This window comes from Amblyraja radiata, chromosome 32 (genome assembly GCF_010909765.2).
Source record: "Amblyraja radiata isolate CabotCenter1 chromosome 32, sAmbRad1.1.pri, whole genome shotgun sequence".
NCBI lineage: Eukaryota > Metazoa > Chordata > Chondrichthyes > Rajiformes > Rajidae > Amblyraja > Amblyraja radiata.
Window position 1 is genome coordinate 7,509,643 of NC_045987.1, and position 19,032 is coordinate 7,528,674.

General features: G+C 46.0%; 1 protein-coding gene across 5 annotated transcripts in view; it reads left to right on the forward strand.

Moving 5' to 3' along the window:
* The first annotated feature begins 1,166 nt into the window (after positions 1-1,166).
* The window catches only part of sec16a (SEC16 homolog A, endoplasmic reticulum export factor), a 52,907-nt gene continuing 35,041 nt past the window's right edge, over positions 1,167-19,032 (forward strand). For 4 of the 5 annotated variants that reach the window (XM_033049286.1, XM_033049290.1, XM_033049291.1 and 1 more), the window contains exons 1-3: positions 1,168-1,267; positions 13,615-17,088; positions 17,808-17,944. In XM_033049286.1, the coding sequence (XP_032905177.1) occupies positions 13,678-17,088; positions 17,808-17,944 (3,548 nt within the window). In that variant the 5' untranslated portion in view covers positions 1,168-1,267; positions 13,615-13,677. Of the gene's footprint in view, positions 1,268-13,614; positions 17,089-17,807; positions 17,945-19,032 lie in introns of all 5 variants that reach the window. The other variant, XM_033049289.1, reaches the window with a different exon arrangement.

A 19,032-nucleotide genomic window follows, 5' to 3' on the forward strand; every position in this document is an offset into this window, starting at 1 on the left:
ATGTGGTCCCTTTTTCGGGTGCCCATCAGGAGTCTCGCTGCAGCGTTTTGGACCAGTTGCAGGCGGGACAGGAAAGACTGGCTGATGCCAGCGTAAAGGGAGTTTACTTTCGTCACTTTAATTTCATATTCCATGTATTTTGTGTTTTATGACTGTTGGTGAAATCAATTTCTCTCCTGAGATAAATAAAGTTATATGGTGTCGTATCATGGAAACATAGAAAACAGGTGCAGGAGTAGCAATTCGGCCCCTCGAGCCAGCACAGCCATTCAATATGATCATGGCTGATCACCCCCAATCAGTACCACGTTCCTGCCTTCTCCCCATATCTCCTGACTCCGCTATCTTTAAGAGCCCTATCTAGCTCTCTCTTGAAAGCATCCAGAGAACCTGGAGAAAGAATCCAGAGAATTCCATGGCTGATCATCCACAATCAAGTTCAAGTTCAAGTGAGTTTATTGTCATGTGTCCCTGTATATAGGACAATGAAATTCTTGCTTTGCTTAAGCACACAGAAAATAGTAAGCATTTACTACAATCAGTATTCAAAAGGGAACTGCAGATGCTGGAATATCGAAGGTACACAAAATTGCTGGGGAAACTCAGCAGGTGCAGCAGCATCAGTGAAGGGTTTCGGCCCGAAACGTCGCCTATTTCCTTCGCTCCATAGATGCTGCTGCACCCGCTGAGTTTCCCCAGCAATTTTGTGTACCTACTACAAGCAGTACCCTGTTCCTGCTTTCTCCCCATACCCCTTGATTCAGATAGCCCTGAGAGCTCTGTGTAACTCTCTCTTGAAAACATCGTATAGTAAATACTTCAAGAGGGGACGTGGGCCCAAGGCCAAGTGCACTGGCTCCTGCTCTGAGCCAAGTTATCAGGACATGGTCCCTTTATGACTTCGTGCTTCACCGGCTAATTCCGTCACGGAAACTCCGAAGTCTTCTTACTTAATAAATACGGTGCTCTCATCATTTGACGGTCTTGTACCAAACAGCCATGTAAATAGTTTGCAGAGAAAAAACAAATACCTTTTCTGGAAAGATCTTTCCCTTCGTGTTGGGAAGAGGAGGGGGGGGATGACGCCACGACGCCGGGCGTGCGCAACGTCACGACGTACCCGACGACGGGCGACCCGCGACGTACCCGGCGCGTGACGTCACGATGTACACGTCGCCGCTTGGCGAGTGAAGATGGCGCCGGTTGTCCGCTCGGTCGGCTCAGTAACGGCGCGGAGCGGAGCCGCTCGACCCCAGGGCTGCACCAGGTGAGGACGCGTCCCTCCCGTACCGGAATGTCCAGGGGGCAAGCGGAGGAGGCGGCGGCGGCGGTCAGACTGATGACATCTCGATTGAGGTGGTGGGAGGCTGCCATGTGTAGGCCTGGTGGGGAGGGTGGAAGCCGGGGGTTCGGCGGCCACCATCGAAGGGATTTACAGGAGTCGCTGTCTCAAAAAGGCAGCCAGCATCATCAGAGACCCACGCCACCCTGGCCACACACTCATTTCACCACTGCCATCGTGAAGAAGGTACAGGTGCCCGCAAACTGCTACGTCCGGGTTCAGGAACAGCTGCTTCCCTACAGCCATCAGGCTATTAAACACTACAACCTCCAAATAAGCTCATAAATACATACACTTGCTGGCATTGGTTTTGTCATTTTGCCCTTATTGTTTGTTTTTCATGTGTGTATATGCATGTGTGTGTGTATATATATATATGTGTATGTGTGTATATATATATGTGCATATATATGTGTGTATATATATATGTGTATATATATGTGCATATATATGTGTGTGTATATAGTATGTGTGTATATATGTGTCTATGTGTGCCTATATGTGTGTGTTTTTTATGTGTGCGTATGGTTGTCGATATACACAACTTTTTCTTGTTTATACTGTTTATGGTGTATTATGTTTACATATTTTGTTGTGCTGCTGCAAGTAAGAATTTAATTGTTCTACCTGGGACATATGACAATATAACACTCTTGACAGCGACCCAGGTCCCTCACTCACTCCCTGTGGGGATGACTGCCTGGTTTGTTGGAGGCGGTTGAAGGAGGTGGCCAACAGGGCAAAGAGGCTGATGGTAAAGTGCAAGGGGCAAGGTCTGAACTAAATTAAGACTGGAAGTTGTAAAGCTTTAGGTGTTTTTGCGGGGGAGGGATGGTAGTTGGCCGTGAGTTACGTAGGTCTGACTGGGGAGTAAACAGAAAACATTCAACAAGTCGGCCAAGGGGAATAGTCTTCAACCTGAAACGTTAACTGTTTCTCCTTCCACAGATGCAGTCTGACCTGCTGACTCTTTCTCGCACTTTCTGTTTTTATTTGAGATTTTTACTTACTGTAATGGGGTGGAGGTTTGGAAATTGGGGTTCAGATTGGTAGCCACAGCCTCGGAAAGTACTTGTTATCCTTTTCATTTTATTTCACTTATTTTTATCCCTATTGTCAGTCACTTTCTGCCACTGACCTGTTTCATGGGCTGTATTAAAACTGTCTGTACACAGTTCAAACCTTTGAACATCGCACATTCTCATGATCAAGCATGCAGAGGCTATTTGATTGTCAACTGCAGCACAGTGAGTAGCATGTGAAGGGATTGTGAGTTTAAACGCAGCTTTACAGATTTCTCATAATTCAAGATGATCTGCACTGCAGTGTCAGGAAGCAGTGCGCAATTGGGACTAATATTTTTTGGAAAAAATTAAACCGAAGCCTGGATTGCACTCAATGTAAAATATTTCATGGTGCCATTTGAAGGACTAGGAAGTTATCTTTGTCCTTGTGAATATTTATTCATCACACAACATCCTTTATTATTTATTATTTTTTGTTTCAGTGCCACGTATTCTCTTTTTTTTCCCCATCTGACTATTCATTGCTCATTAAGTTTCTTACAGATAAAAGGCATTTTAACTTTTTTAACTTGTGTTATTGTGAGGAAGGTGTCAGTCTTTAACTGGCATTGATAGATGTTTAATTGTGACGTGGAACTTTGGAAAAGTGAAAAGTTAATATATAATTAACTGACCTTTCAATGGGCTTGAAACGCTGGCCAACGATTGTTTCTGATGCAGGAACAAACGTGTACTTGAAGCAGGGGAAAGGGATGATCTTTAAGGTGAAATTTTGATCAGTCAGGTGGAATCAGAGGAGTACAACGTCTTGGTGTTTCTGTGATTATTTTTTTTAGTATATTTTACAGAATGCTTTGACTTGTACCGGATTGAAATTGGTACTAGCAGCCCAGTTGTGAACTGGTTACTCTGGGAGTGGGTTTCAGCTGGAGCAGGATATAAGAATGCAAGCAGAAGCAGGAGAGAGCTATCGGACCCTTTAATCCTGTGTTGATGTTGATTATCAGTCTGCCCCCTGTGCAGACTTATCTTATTCTAGCAGCATATGTTGTGAGTAGCAAAATTGTCTGATTTTTTTTTTTTTCATTAATATATTTTTCACACTGATGTCACCTGTAACACCCTTAACTTGAGAACTGCCAGCTCAGCACTGACTGGATCGTCCTTGCCTGACTCGCTCAGTATTGCACAAGGCGGTACACGCATCTCATTTAAAAAACATTTGCTTGGTTTTAAAAACGTGATTTAGTTTGTCCTTTTGTCAATTTCTACTTAATCTCTTTTAATCTGGGACTTTGGTTTAATATATTCTTAGGATATATGTATTGCTGGCAACCCCAGTTGTTTATTATCCATCCTGTAGTTGATCTGAAAAGGTGATCGTGATAGCCTTTTGAGGTGTGCTTGTGTCACAATCTCCTAAACCATCCCCAAATCTCCCAAGACCAATCTGGATGTACCCTGGTGACATTTTATCACTTCACTTCAGTCTTGCAATTTGAGTACTCTGACCACCAAGGTGACCGTTCTTCTGACTGCTCAGTTTGCAACAGGAGCAAATTAATGCAAGGGAAGGAAATGTGTATTCATACAGATTTTTAATAACTTCTGGGAATTGCAAGGTGTTTTAGATATGAAGTACTTTTTCACTTTTTGAAGTGTGATTAATATTGTGGATAGCAAATCATTTCACTTAAAGTAAACTAAATTTTAGAGTCATACAGCATAGCAAAAGGCCGCTTGTGCCACCATGTCTGTGCCGATCTATGCTAATCTCATTTGCCAGCACTTGGTCCATGGGCCTTTGATTCCTTCGCAATTCAAATGCTCATCTATATGCCATTTAAATACAAAGTATGTAATGAGGCATGTACAATTAGGAGAGACACAAAATCCACACAGATACCCTCATTGTAAACCTACCTACATCTAAGTGTTTTTAACACCATCGCTATGAGGAAAGGTTTCTTATTATCTCCCTTGTCTATGCCACTCATAATTTTATGTACCTCAATCCAGTCCCTCCTCATCCTCACCTGCTCCATGGAAAACACAGCAGCCTGTCCAATCTCTCATTATGAAACACTCCATCACAGGCAGCATCTTGATGAATCTTCTCTGCAGTCACATCCTTTCTTTGTGCAATAACCAGAACTGCTCAGAGTATTGCAGTCATGGTCTAATCAATGTTTTATCAACTTGTACCATAACGTTGTATTCTGTGCCCTAGCTAATGCAGATCAGTATTATGTACACTACCTTCATTATCTTGAGGATACTTGGACTCCTCAATGCTTTTTAGAACTACACCATTCAATATGTAAATGCAAGTACAGAAGGATATCATAAGCCAGTTTTGTCCTTTATTTCCTTTGTCTACCTTACTGCATTCTCTTGCCTTTGGGATCATCTTCCAATATTGTCAAAGACTACTTCTGCACAGACGCTTCTTCATGGTATTGGCATGAGCATGGAGCTTAGTCTGTATGGCTGGGTGCTAGTGAAGAAAGTGAGGCAAAGCTGGCTGATGGCATAACTAGACAATAGTTCAATGGTGCTTTATTGTCACATGTGCACTGCACAGTAAAATGCTTTTTGCTTAGATCATGGATGCACGAGTCTCGATATTTTAGCGCCGTTTACAAAAAGCCCAAAGCCTGGTCCACGTGCACGATGTACTGGAGCGGCTCTCGAGCCAGATAACCCTCAGGCTGTCGCAGTGCCTCCTCCGTCGCCCTCGACTGGCTCAGCCCACAAACCGACGTGCCTCTCCTCGCCCGACCATATCTGTGTCCTGAGGGCGCCTCCGGCAGCTGACCTCGAAGACGCTAGAGGCTCGAATACCCCAGTCCCACCAGCCCACTCCTCCTGTCTGTCGTTTCCAGCGGCTCTCTCCTCCTCGACTCTCTGGTCTTTGGCGCCTAGCTTGGTAGCTTCTGATCTTCCCCCTGCAGGCTGCGGCCCGACGGGTCTTTTTTCGTTTGGCTCCATGGAGTGGTACATCCTGGGAGCCGGGATCTAATTAGAAAGATATAATTCTGGTTCTTTTGGGAAGCACATCAAGGCCTACTTAGGTTGCAAAGGAGATTTATTGGAATGGCTCCATAGTAAGTGGTTTTAGTTATCTGGTAAGATAGAAGAGTTGTGTGTTTTCCTTAAAGTATAGAATGCTGCCGGGCATTTTGATAGTGAAAAGGAGAAATAGTTGCTGTCAGCAGGAGGTTTTGGATAAGTTGCAAAAGGATTAGAGGGTAGATGGTATTTTCATTGTGTTGTCATCTTTGGCTCACTGCATGAAATGATGGGAGCATATTAAAAATTGACGTGCAGAAGGGAATTTTGTATAAATACTTGCAAAGATTGGGAGTAGGAGCAACTGAATATTTCCAGGATAACTGCTGGAATCATGCGAGGCTAAATGGTCTCCCGTGCGGAATGATTACACTGTCAAATGAAGAGAAAGCTATGATTCTATAAATAGCTCACCAAGGGAATTTTTGTGTGTGGATTCAGCAAAGGCTTAAATGAAATCAAATTGGGAATTGCCTATCGGATCCAAATGCATCTTTCCTAAAATCTAATTCTAAATTTGCCACCAAGAGGAAATTTGTACTAAATTTCCAATTTAGTGTTTTGCATTCACTTGAATCCAAATGGGAAATGCCTTTTAGTTCTAAATGCATCTTGCTTTTTGTTTCTGCACAGGATAGGCAGGATTTGACAAGAGGCTGTAATGAGTTTTCTATAAAGCCAAAATGCTGCACAGCTTTGAAAATGTTCTTGTTTTAAGCTGCTCTGTTGGTAAATGTGCTCCCTAGAGGAACTTTGTACTTAAGATGACAGTAGGGAAGCTTGCATTTCCAATTTTGTGTTTTGCACTCACTGATAAGAATGTGGTTGCCTCTATATTCAAGAAATAAAATGCATGCTGGGTGATAACTTTGCAGAACACCTTTGTCCACTGTTGTAACCCTCCGCTTTTAGTTGGCTGTCATTTTAATTCTCTATCCTGCTCCCACTTTGACCTATCTGTCTGTGGCCTCCTGCACTGTTCCAATGAAAGGTTGAGGATCAGCACCTCTTCTTCTGCCTGGACATGTTGCAGTCTTTAAGACTTAATATTGAATTTAACAATTTCATGTAACTCGCTTTCCTTGTTCATATCAGGACCACCAGTTATGTAAAGGCTATCCATCCATTTACATTATGAACTCAATTTCTCTATGCACTGATACTTTCTGATCTGGAAATTTTCCATAACTTTGACTTGCCTTTAGTGTGTTTATTTTATCTAACCCTTCATTAATCTGTTAACCACATGTTATCAGCATCATAATGTCTCACCAATTCAACCCCCACCCTTTCAAAGATTAATGGAGCCAAGAGAACATCCTCTTTTATTCCCCCCCCCGTTAAAAACAAATTATCAGCTCTATGCTTTTTCCAAGTCCTTCAACCTGTAATGTTATCTCTAGTTCTCTGTCTATGGGCGCTGAGTGCCATTTGTTTTTTATTAGCTTCTGAATTTTTAATTTGGTTTTCAGCAACAGAGACTCTTAAATTGGTCTCATTGAGTGAATGGGTTTGTAAGTAAATTGGCCAAACTTGTAATAAATAACTAATGACTGAGATCAGAATATGCCACACTGTAGAGGTTGTGTTGAAGATGGGATTGGATTCTGCTGTGATGCTGCTCGTGGTTGAGAGATTTGAAACATTAACCGTTTATTTCCGCAGGTGCTTTTTGACACACTGGGTGTTTCCAGCATTTTCTGTTTTATCATGGTTAGGACATTGCTTTGGTATTTAGGCTTTCTATGCATTCAACAGAAGAGTAAAGCAATTAAACTACAGCTCTGACTAGCTGTGTAGCATGTTTTCCTCTATGCTTTCCTCCTTTTATTTTAAGTTGCCCATTAGTCACCAGTGTTAATTTTTCTTTGTGATTCCGTGTCGTTAACTTGGTTCTTGTTTTGTGTTTTGCTTGTTCTGTTATATTACTCGCTCTTATAAACAAGAAATTTAGAGCGGCAGATGTAAAAGTTTGGAACACAAAAGTGCTGGAGTAACTCAGTGGGTCAGGCAGCATCTGGAGTGATGACTTTTTGGATCAAGACCCCTCTTCAAACTGATATGCCTGAAGAAGGGTCTCAACCCGAAGCGTACTCTATCCATGTTCTCCAGAGATGCAGCCTGACCTGCTGAATTACTCCAGCAATTTGTGTCCTGTTGTGTATTAACCAGCATCTGCAATTCTTTGTTTGTAACAGTTTAGTTTATTATTGGGCGGCACAGCGGCAGAGTTGCTGCCTTACAGCGCCAGAGACCCGGGTTTGATCCTGACTACGGGTGCTCTTTGTACCGAGTTTGTACGTTCTCCCTGTGACCATTTGGGTTTTCTCCAGGTGCTCCAGTTTCCTCCAACATTCCAAAGACGTACAGGATTGTATGTTAATTGGCCTCTGTAAATTGCAAATTTACACCCTAGTGTTTAGGGTAGTACTATTGTACTGGGTGATCGTTGGTCGGCGTGGACACGGTGGGCCGAAGGGCCTGTTATCTCTGAAGTATTTCCACATATATTGAGGTACAGTGGAAAGCTTTTTGGGTGCGTGCTATCCAATCAGCGAAAAGCCAATCAAGCTGTGTAGGAAAGAACGTTTCGAGACCCTTCAGATGTGAAATCAGTCTGAAGAAGAGTCTCGACCTGAAACGTCACCCATTCCTTCTCTCCAGAGATGCTGCCTGTCCCGCTGAGTTACTCCAGCATTTTGTGTCTATTACAATTGAGTTGTACAGATACAGGATAAAGTTGGGACAATGTCTGTCTTCTAACATATAACTAGGAATTAGATGAATATAGATATTTTATTTTTTTGAAATCCAGTGCAAAAACCAGAACAATTATTGTAAGATACAACATATGTAGACTTAGTGAGAAATGTTGGCGCCTACAGTAGCACAGTTGCGTCTTGTTGTGTAGATGACATTTGTCACATCAAGTAATAAAATTCTTAAATTATTCATGTATGGCAAATAATTTTTAACCCAGTAACTTGCTTCATTTAGTGGGAAGTACCTGATTGCATACAGTGTAATCTGATTCGTCATAATGGTGCAGCATATCAATCTGGATTGTATCATCTTAGTTTGTTTTCTTTTCACACACTCCATCTATGGTTGGCTGCAACCCTGGCTGTGTTTACAATGCAGGATATCCGGGCAAGCCAGCAGTATGTAATAAATCGGTCAGGATAGGTGCAGCTCAGTGACTGCGTTTGATTATTTGAACAGTTGGCAGATTGTTTCTGGACTGCGAGATGCTTTGTTTTAGTTGTGGACCTGTGTGAGAGCCAGGCTACAGCATATGATTGCTTTTTTGTTTCTCACGGCCCCCCTCAATCCTGTTTTCTTTCCCCACCCCCCTCATTCTCATTCCCCTTTTTCTCCTCTTGTCCACACATCTACCCCTTCATCTTTCTCTTGAACCCCCCCTTGCCATCCTTTCCCCATCATCCTTGCTCTTGCACCTCACCATCATCTGTCTCTTGTGCCCTCCTTCTTCCTTGCCCTCCTTTCTTTATCTTCCCCACCTTGCTATCCTTTCTTTCTCTTGTTCCCCTCGTCGTTCTCTTTCGCTCTTGCTCCCCGTCCGTCCTCGCCATCCTATTTCTCTCGCACTGTCTCTTTTCTCCCCGCGATCCTTTCTTCTTGCACCCCCCTCGCCATCCTCTCTCTCTTTCTCATCCCCTCCCTCACCGTCCTTTCTCTCATGCCCTCACGCATGCCATCTTCTTTCTCTCACGTGCCTGCTCCTCGCTGTCAACTTTCTCCTGTGCTCCCATTTCATGGTGAGATTCATTGCCATGTAGCCCTTTGCTTGAAGTACTGCCATGTATTCTTATGTGAAAATATGATTATTAATTTACCTATTTGTTTTTTTACTCTGCATGTCAGCTGCATTGGTTGTTGCCCTTGAACTTAAACCTGTCGTTGCCTATTCATTCAGTCCAACAGTAGTGGCCAGGCTGGGTAGCCTGGCTTGGCTGCTGAGACAAATTGGAACCAACGTGCTTATTAACAAAATGGAATAACATACGTACTGGCATTTATTTCCAAAGATATCCAAGCTCAAAACGCATGGACTGGTCTCATTACATGTGAAAATACTGACCCTGGAGAGAATGCATCAAAGATGTATGAGAATAATAGCTGAGCTCCAATTAAAAAAACTGAGGAAAAAGTGTACCTGTTGCTGCTTTCCTTGGAAAGGAGATTACTTTTAAGAGACTCAATTGAAGTTTTAAGATTGTATTGAACATGAAGAAACCTTTTAGCTTGTTGATTCCAACACTGCCATAAATATGAGAGAAATCTATTAAGAGTGAGAAAAATCATCTCTCACTGTTTTGGGCATGGAAAGAAGAGGGGTTAGGGTTGTTTTCAAAGCAATATAAATGTTTTCAGATGGGCTGAAAATAATTAGAAGAAATTGGTTGAGGCCAGTGAGCTGTATAAATATCACCACCGCCCAGATGAACCTATTCTCCACACAACTGCCCTTCCTGCTCCACCTAGTTGCGTGCCATTTTGGGCCCTTTTCAGTTAGATGTCAGTGGGTACATCCTTTTAAAACACAGAGCATATATAAATATATGGAATGTCAGATTCATGATGCTGCAAGCATTTAGTGGGGGAAAGAAGTATTTGCTACTTTGCAAGGACACATGAATATTTTAAGTTGTGAACTGATATGCTGTGCAGTAAATGGGAAGGAGAGAAGCCAGATTTACAAATAAATATATATATATAACCCAAGTGAACAAGTAAATAGCCGAGCAACATTCATTGCATATCAAGTGATGTCATGTGTTCAATCCTGAGCACCATGGATTACACAGAAACGAGGGGTGTAGAATGGGACTTCTATGAGGATTGGCATGGACTTGGTGGCCGAATGGCAGCATTTGTTGTAAGGAAACATGAAAATCTTTAAGGGTGTATTGGAGATGTGTTGGAGTGAGGAGTTCAATCATGTGAACACACCTTAGTGAAGAAGGTCAATGTGAGAGTTAATTGTTCAAAATTGTGGGGGTTTTGTAATAAGTGAGGAAAAATGATGGCACTGGCAGGTGAGGTTGTAACCAAAGAGCCTAGATTTATAATAATAGCAGTGGGAAGGTGAACATTTTATTCACATTGTGCCACTAAGAAAGGTGTGTAATTTATTTATGTTGTGTTGTGGTCTTGAATGCACTGCGTGAGGTGTTTGAAGTAAAAGATCAGCCATGATCATGAACGTGAGGGAAGGTTTGGGAGAGTGATTCGCCTACTCCTGTTCCAATTTCTAACGTTGGTACATCCGTTTGCATGTTAATTTCTCAATCATAATTTATGTTCAAGAATTTAATGTTCAAACATTTCTTTTTGAATACAACAATACAATACAATAATACTTTATTAGCCAAGTATGTTTTCAACACTGAGGAATTTCATTTGCCAAGTCAGTCATACAAATAAAAAGCAAGAGAACACACAAAATACATTTTAACATAAACATCCACCACAGTGATTCCTCCACATTCCTCACTGTGGTGGAAGGCGGAAAAAAGTTCAATCTCTTCCCTTCTTTGTTCTCCCGTGGTCGGAGGCCTCGAGCCTTCCGTTGCCGGGACGATCTTACTCCCGTAGCCGGCGGTTGGCCTCTTTGCGCCGGGTTAATCAGCTCCTGCATCGGGGGGGGGGGGGGGGGGGGGGGGGGGGGGAATCTCAGCTCCCCGCACCGAGCAATCTACCCCGGGTCGGGGCTTGTCGAACCTTCTGCATTGTTGGAGCTCCCGCCATCTATAGTCTCTGCAGGCCGCGGTTGGAACGTCGATCCCAGGCAAGGGATAGGCCCCGATGGTAAGTCCATGCCCCGCGGTGGGGCTCAAGGTCAGTCCCGAGCGAGGCGTCGAGCTCCATGATGTTAGGCCGCAGAGCGACCGGAGATACGACCCGGAAAACAATCGCATCTCCGGCAAGGTAAGAGATTGGGGGGAAAAAAGTTTCCCCCGACCCCCTCCCCCTTGCCCCACATAAAACAAACCAGAGAACAGTAACACAAACTTTTAAAAACACTAAAAATAATGAAGATGAATAAACAGACAGACTGTTGGCGGGGCTGCCAATCGTGCGGTACCCCTAGTGGTTCACCAGGGGCGCTGCACCGTGAACCCTATTATGATGAGATCGCTTGTAAAATGCACTTTCCATTCCGCCCCTGAGGTTTCAAAGAACAATTGGGTTGTGTTGTTCCACTAGTGAGATTGCAGTACTGTGCTGTATTGCTTTGTTCTAAAATACACCAAATAAGTTCCATCAGTTAATGTGCATTTCAGTTTTGTAAACAATTAATTCCATGGATGCTTTGAACAGTGGATTGATGTAAGAATGAGTCACTGGTTTGGATGGGTAAGCTGGCAGATTTTCATTGGTACAAAGTTGTATCCCTCTGCAGAGACAGAATGTAGTGGGCACTACACAACCCTCCCTGTAAGTTGTCTGTACTGAAAATATTTCTGATTCTGCAGTCCCAGGTTCATTTTGATCCTGTGGACATATGCTAGTTTGGATTAATTTCTACACCATCATATTTGTGGCATCTTTCATGCTCGTAGCCAATAATGTTGAGTATATTCTTGGCCGCAAGTGTGATAAAAGTGGTGGTTAATTTTTATACACGTTCCAATTTAAACTTCTTGATTAGTACGGGTGTCGGGTTATGGGGAGAAGGAAGGAGAAAGGGGTTAAGAGGGAGAGATAGATCAGCCATGATTGAATGGCATAGTCAACTTGATGGGCCGAATGGTCTAATTCTGCTCCTATCACTTATGACCTTTAACAGGTATTGTGTCTGTTGATTGTCAATTGAAAATCGACACAAAATGCTGGAGTAACCGGTTAGGCTGTATCGCTGGAGAAAATGGATAGGTGACATGTGGGTCAGTGCCTGAGCCGCAGAATTATTCCAGCGTTTGTGTCTATCTTTGATATAAACCAGCGTCTGCAGTTCATTGTTATTACATTGTATATTGGAGTTGGTTGAAGGATAAATATCAGATTCTGCAAAGGTAGATGGTATTGTGTGTGATATGAATGAAAGCATCAATTTAGAAAGACATCTTAAATAATTGAGAGTCTTACAGCACAAGAACAGGCCCTTCAACTGCATGCCAACCATGATGCCCCATGTAAGCAAGTTCCACTTGCCCATCTTTGGCCCATATCTCACTAACCATTTCCTATCCATGATCCTGTCCAAGTGTTTAAATGGTGTTATAGTACTTGTCTCAACTACCTCCTCTGGTGGCTCAATCCACATACCCGCCACCTCTGAGTGAAAAAGTTACCCTTGATATAAAACTCTGCATTTATCCTATCTATTCCCCATGATTTTATACACCTCTATAAGATCACCCTTTAGCTTTCTGCGCTCCAAAGTGTAAAGTCGTAGCCTGCCAAACCTCTCCCTATTGCTCATGCCCCCGAGTCCTGACAACATTCTCGTAAATCTCTGCACTCTTTCCAGCATGTGCGAATGGGCCAAAGTAGCAAAGTATTTTAGATCCGGTAAATTCGATCATTCAACTTGGAATTAAAATGACAGAACTGCACACTTTCTGAACCAAAGCTCAGTGGCGCAGCTGGTAGAGCCGTTGCTCCTCAGCGTCAGAGACTTGGGTACAGTCTGTGGAGTTTGCACGATTTTCCTGAGACCACATGGGTTTCCACCGGGTATTCCAGTTTCCTCCCATATCCCAAAGATGTGTGTTAATTGGCCTCTGTAAATTGCCCCTAGTGGATGAGACACTGGGATAACATTGACCTAGTGTGAACGGGTGATTGGTGGTTGGCTTGGACCAGGTGGACTGTCATTTCAAGTTGGGAACGTTCTGTCTGAAGAACATAGGTCAATGATATACTGACCGACGTTGTCTGTTCTTTCCCTTCCCCGCGCTGCTTGATCCGCTCTTCCTCCAGCAGTTTGTTTTTGCTCAAGGTTCAGCATCTGCAACTTTTTGTGTCTCTTAAGTCTTGAGGTTGTGAGAATAATTTTTCACATATTTGACTTGAACTTCATGTCCAGTTTCAAACTTCAGTTGGTGGCAGTTTTCAATTGAAAATCTCTGTGCACATGAGACGTAATGGTCTGTTTCTCTGAACCTGAAAAGTGACTCTCTCTCTGTCGGTCTCTCTCCCCCACAGGCACTGAACGACTGACGGCCCTGCTACCCCCTGGAGAACAAGTTTTGAGCTGCGCGCGCCTTGATGCAGAGCCTGGCCATGCAGCCACCACCCTCGAGATCATCGCCAGGAGTCGCCAATGCTGCAGGAGCCCCACCAAGCGGGGGCACCCCTAATGCCTTCCGCCGCAACACCCCTTTCAGACGGCCCAACACGCCGCTTTCCGGAGCCCCGCTACCACCGGTCACCGATCCTTTTGGACTGAGTCGGCCCAATCACCCTGGTGACTTGGCAGCACCGCACGGCGCCAACAGTGGCGGCCCGCTGCTCCCTCCACCTTTGTTGAGTCAGCAAGACGGGAGCCACGCTCCACCTCGGTGGCCCGCAGACACTTTGCACAACCCACAGGGGTCGTTTCCCGGGCAGCCCATCACACCGGGTGAGCGGTCAGAACCATGTGGTGCACCGGCGGCGCCTCTTGCCCCGATGTCACGCTTTGGTGATGGCCAGTTCTTCCCCGTGTCCCCTCCTGACGCCGGGCAGGGCCTACCCCCCGAGCCCTCGTACTTTCACACGGGGCTAGGGCCAGAAGGCGGCGAGTTTGGGCCACGTCACGGCGCCGCCCCTTCCCAAGCAAGGAACTCCCACGGGCAGGAACCACTTCCTTTTCCTCCTGGCGCACCGGCTTTCCCACCACAGCTCCAGCCAAGCACCTCCTCCCAGTGGGTGGCGAGTCACGGCAGTCGGCCTCCCTCCGTCCAAAACTACTTTCAACCCAGTGACCCCCAGACGCAGGGCTTCGGCAGTTACTACTCTCCAGCCCAGCTGCCACCTTTTCCAGCTCACCAAAATCCGGCTCCTGGCAGCTTCTGCCAGCAGCAGCATCCACCGCCAGAGTCTTTTGCCCAGTTCGCTGGAGGAGAGCGCAAGGACAGTAGTCGGCCACCTCCCTTCCACCCATCCCAGCACCAACAAAATTTCTCGGGCGCTGGCTTGGCCCACCCAGAGGACTGGGCACACAGTTTCCCACGAGAACCATGTCCTCAACAATCTACCAGACCCGACAGTCTCCCCCCACAGTCAGGCCACCCTCCAGACTCTGACCCAGGTACTGTTTCTATGTTTTTCAAAGGGGGCGAGGCAGAGAATAAAGAAACCCTGGCAATAAACTTTCAGTGTGGAGCTGATGTAGCGACTGGAGATGCCTTTCAGCCAAGTCAAGGTCTGCTCTTCAGTGGATTGCCCCCTCCTGAGTCAGGGCAGCAGGCAGTGGGGCGAGCCTCTGGTGTTGAAGCCCAGGGCTTCCTTCCCCCACCACCTGCCCCGTACGGTGTTTACATCCAGGGTTCTGGAGGCCCTGCTGAGATCAAGGATCCCACTATGCCTCAGCGTGGCGGGGATGGGCTGACACTGGAAAATGACGAGAATTCTGAATTTGCGCCGAACCAAGAAGTGTTGCCCAGTGAACCTGAAAGGATCTCTCTGGGATTCCAGCCCGTGCCTGGCTTGGCAAACCAGGGACAGCATGTCACCAAAAATATTGGAACAGCAGGCGGACCACCTGTGAATCAGGAGACCCCGGACGTGACACCTCACCCTCTGCGATCGGACAGCATCTCCTCGAACCACAGCAGCACCAGTCACAGCAGCGGCTCAAGTCTGCGGCGCTCCCAACTTCTGCCGAACACTTTCATCCAGCAGGAGAGCGGGAAGCCACCGACCGATGCCGTCTCCTGCTTCTTTGAGCAGATAGACACTTCCCCGCTCGCTCTGGACCCCTCCTATCCGGGCAGGGAGGCGGAGAGCGCTGGGCGGACTATGTATTACAGCCAGTTGCCGCATCCTACCAATCCCACATCTCCAAAGCCGATGGCCACCTTCCAAGCCAGCGCAAACAGCTCGTTTGAGCCCGTGAGGTCACACGGGCAGTTCGCAGTCAAGGGTGCGGAAGTGGATCAAGCAAGCATGGTGATGGAGCTGGGCCAGGCTGCAGTCAGCACTGTGGGGCAGCAGCAAGCTGCATCAGATATCTCCCCAGGCAACCTAGAACAACCACCCGACAACTTGGAAAACATCACAATCCCGCACACTCGCTCAAACCTGTGTGCAGGCCCAGGGGCTCCTGAAAGTATGTTGCCACCCATGCCAGAGATGTCAGAGAAGAGAACACCTTTGAGAATGCACGGCGCCCGTGCAAAAGCGGAGAGCCCAGCTGCCACCCTGTGGGCACAGAGCGAGCTGCCGAACTTCACTGCCGGGATTGTGCTGGCGCTAGCTGCTCCAGCTATGCCCACAGCAGCCAAGGAACCCTGTGCTGAGGTTGGCCCACCTCCGCAAGATGGCAGCAAGGAAGCGAGCTACCCAGTGCTCGTGGGCAACATGGAGAATCTTCCCCAAGCACCTAAAGGTGTAGCCCTCAAAGGCCAGGCAAGTTCCAGCTACGCCACACTGCTGATGCCATCTCTGGCTGCGCCAACCCCACCTGTGCTACTCGCTCGGCCTCTGCAGACCAGTTCCTCTGCTTCAAAGTCCAGCCCCGACCAGCCTCTGCGAGATCGAGGCGACGGCCAAAGCGTTTCCTTTGCGAGCCCTGCACCGCCAGCTGCTGGCCTTGCCACTGCGCTCGGATCGCCACCTGCCCAGACACCACTCAATCTGGCTGCAGACGGTCACCTCGACCTGAGGTTTGCAGGTGGAGGACCACCAACAAGGGACAAGAGCACCCCTGCTGCCAGCCCCCCCTCTAACCGAGTACCTGGCGCAACCATAATTGCCCCGACCTCCGCTCTTCAGCCACGCAGTGACATCAGTAAAGACGATGTAAGAAATCCAGGTTTTCATCAGCCTGAGTCATCTGCCAACTGTGAGCTGCTTGATTTCACCTTGCGTCGCTCTCCACCGAATCAGCCCATCGCCAATGCTAATCAACCTGCTTCCCTGCCACTTAATAATACCACACAGCACCTTCCTCCTTGCCAGACGTACGTGGCAGGGCTCAGCATTAATGACAAACCAGGTTTCTATCTGCAGGTCACCAAAGATGTCCAACAGCAGCAGCAGCCGATGGCCACAATGACGGGGCAACAGGCAGTACCCCCGCCCCTCCCACCCACGGCTCATGACTCTGACCAGCATCAGCCAGGCTCAGTGCTGGCCATCAGTCATGGCGCACCTGTGGGCTATGGGTACCCAGAGTTGGCTTCTGCCCAGCCTGCCACACAGCAGCAATCAGTGGCTCAGGTTCCTGTAACAACAGCAGCAGCAGCCTCCCAGCTGCCCTCGCATCAGGAGGTGCCACTGCAGCAGCCGTATCCTCAGGGGCTGCCGCAGGCGGGCTACAGCTATCCATATCCGTACCTGTATCAGGATTACGGCACGGATCCTCAGCAGGCATATGCAGGGCCTTACCCATCCTACCCACCTGTGGATCCCAGAGTTGGTCAACAGATACCTTATCCACCAATGAGTTCCAGAGGCAACCATCCATATTATCAGGTAACTGAACGCTTGCCTTTTTTTTTTACCGTTATCGTTATCACTTTATTCGGCAGTTATATAAATTGCTCATAATCAAGGGAGGTGGTGGTTAGGTTGGGGGCATGTTTATGTTTTATTTTATTCACCCCTGTAGCCTTTTATCCTCTGACTCCATCCACTCTTCTGCTGCACCCAGCACAAGCTTCGCGGCGCACTGGAGATCATATTAAATTTGGCACTGGTACTTATGAAGAGGTGTTGAAAAAGCTTCATGAAACTGGAGCATTTGGTGGCATCGCAAATGAGAATTGAGGGAGCTTTTGGGAGATTCAAGAAGCAGCTTCAAGGCTGGGCAGTTAGAAGAGCTGGAGAAGCTACGACCACTCATCGATCAAAGCATAGTCAGAAATGCTCACCGTGTTGATTTCTGAGGCCTATAGAATAGAGGATCGGGATTGAGATGAACGGGGCTAATATAGGGAACTTGATTTACATGCTGCCCATTGTGCCTTTAGGCACCTGTACGGCGGGACTTAAAATATGGGCATGTTATGATGAAGCAGGTCAGTAAATTGCTCAAAGCAAGTTCTGCCAGAGCACTCGAGATGCTGTCATTATATGTTTTGTTGATGTTGGTCGAAGGTTTTTGTCGGGAATCAACCAATTGAAACTTGTTTTATTTTGTTAACTTTGATCGGTTGCCAGAACCCAGGTTTTAAATTGTGCTTGTTCTTCAGGGTGATCCATACCGGCGTTACAACGCCCAGTATGCCAGGTACGATGCTAATAATGCAGGTTCCAAGGATCAAGAGAGGGAGAGGACCAGTCGACCCAGCTCCAGAACAAGTCAATCTTCTGACAGACCATCCTCTAGGTATGTTCATTGTCACTTCATAACAGGGAGCCTGTTTATTATTCTTAGTAGCTAATGACAGCTTTTCAGTTGATGCATCTATTAGATTTCTTTAGGATTGTTTTAGAATGTTTTAATTTGCTTCTTTGTTTTGCCCCTTCCCTAAAAATCTGATCTTTCCTCGCCTCATTGATTATGAATCTTGACAACCAAATGATGTATTGACCAATGTGGGACATTGTAACTGAGCCCACCGCAGGTTTATCTTCTTCTTCTTCTTGCGTTTGGCGTGTACAGCCTAAAGTTGTAGGTCAACTTGGTCTATTCTATTCAGCCTGAAATCTGGTACATCCAGGTTCAGGAACAGCTACTTCCCCACAACCATCAGGCTATTAAACTTGCCATCAAACAAACGATGAACTATAACAGCCTATTCCATTTTATCTGTTTATTTATGTGTGTGTATATATATGGTCTATGCTATATAGACACATTTAACTGTTCTGTATTTATGCTTACAATACTCTTTTATGCTGCAGCCAGCAAGAATTTTATTGTTCTATCTGGGACACGTGACAATAAACTCTCTTGACTTGATCTTTTATTTGTGCACGTCGGGTTGCATTAGTCGAAACAGGGTGGACCACGTGAAGGTTGCAATCTCCTACCCCTGCAGGTTTATCTGATACCCATACCGGTTACTTTCGTTACCTTGACTAGCCATGGTCTCCACTACCTAGAAGGATGAGCAGGCAGTTGGGATCATTTCCAAATCACTGAATAGTCATTAATTATTGCGCTCCCCAAACCTGGCATTCCTTCTCTGCACATCAGTAAAGTCAACGACGGTCCATTTTAACCAGAAACCTTGGATGAATAGGGAGATTTGCTCTCTGCTAAAGGCCAGGTCCCAGGTCCCAGAGGATGACCCTACACTAAGTTGGCCAAACTTGATCTCTGCAATGATATCAAGGGAGAATTTCAAAACAAGTCAGAGGCTCTTGGTATTGTGTTTTGCACAGGCATGTGGGCTGAAGGGCCTGTTGCTGGGCTGTACTATTCTTTGTTCTGTGTGCATTTATGACTTGCCATGTACGTCTGGAAAGCAG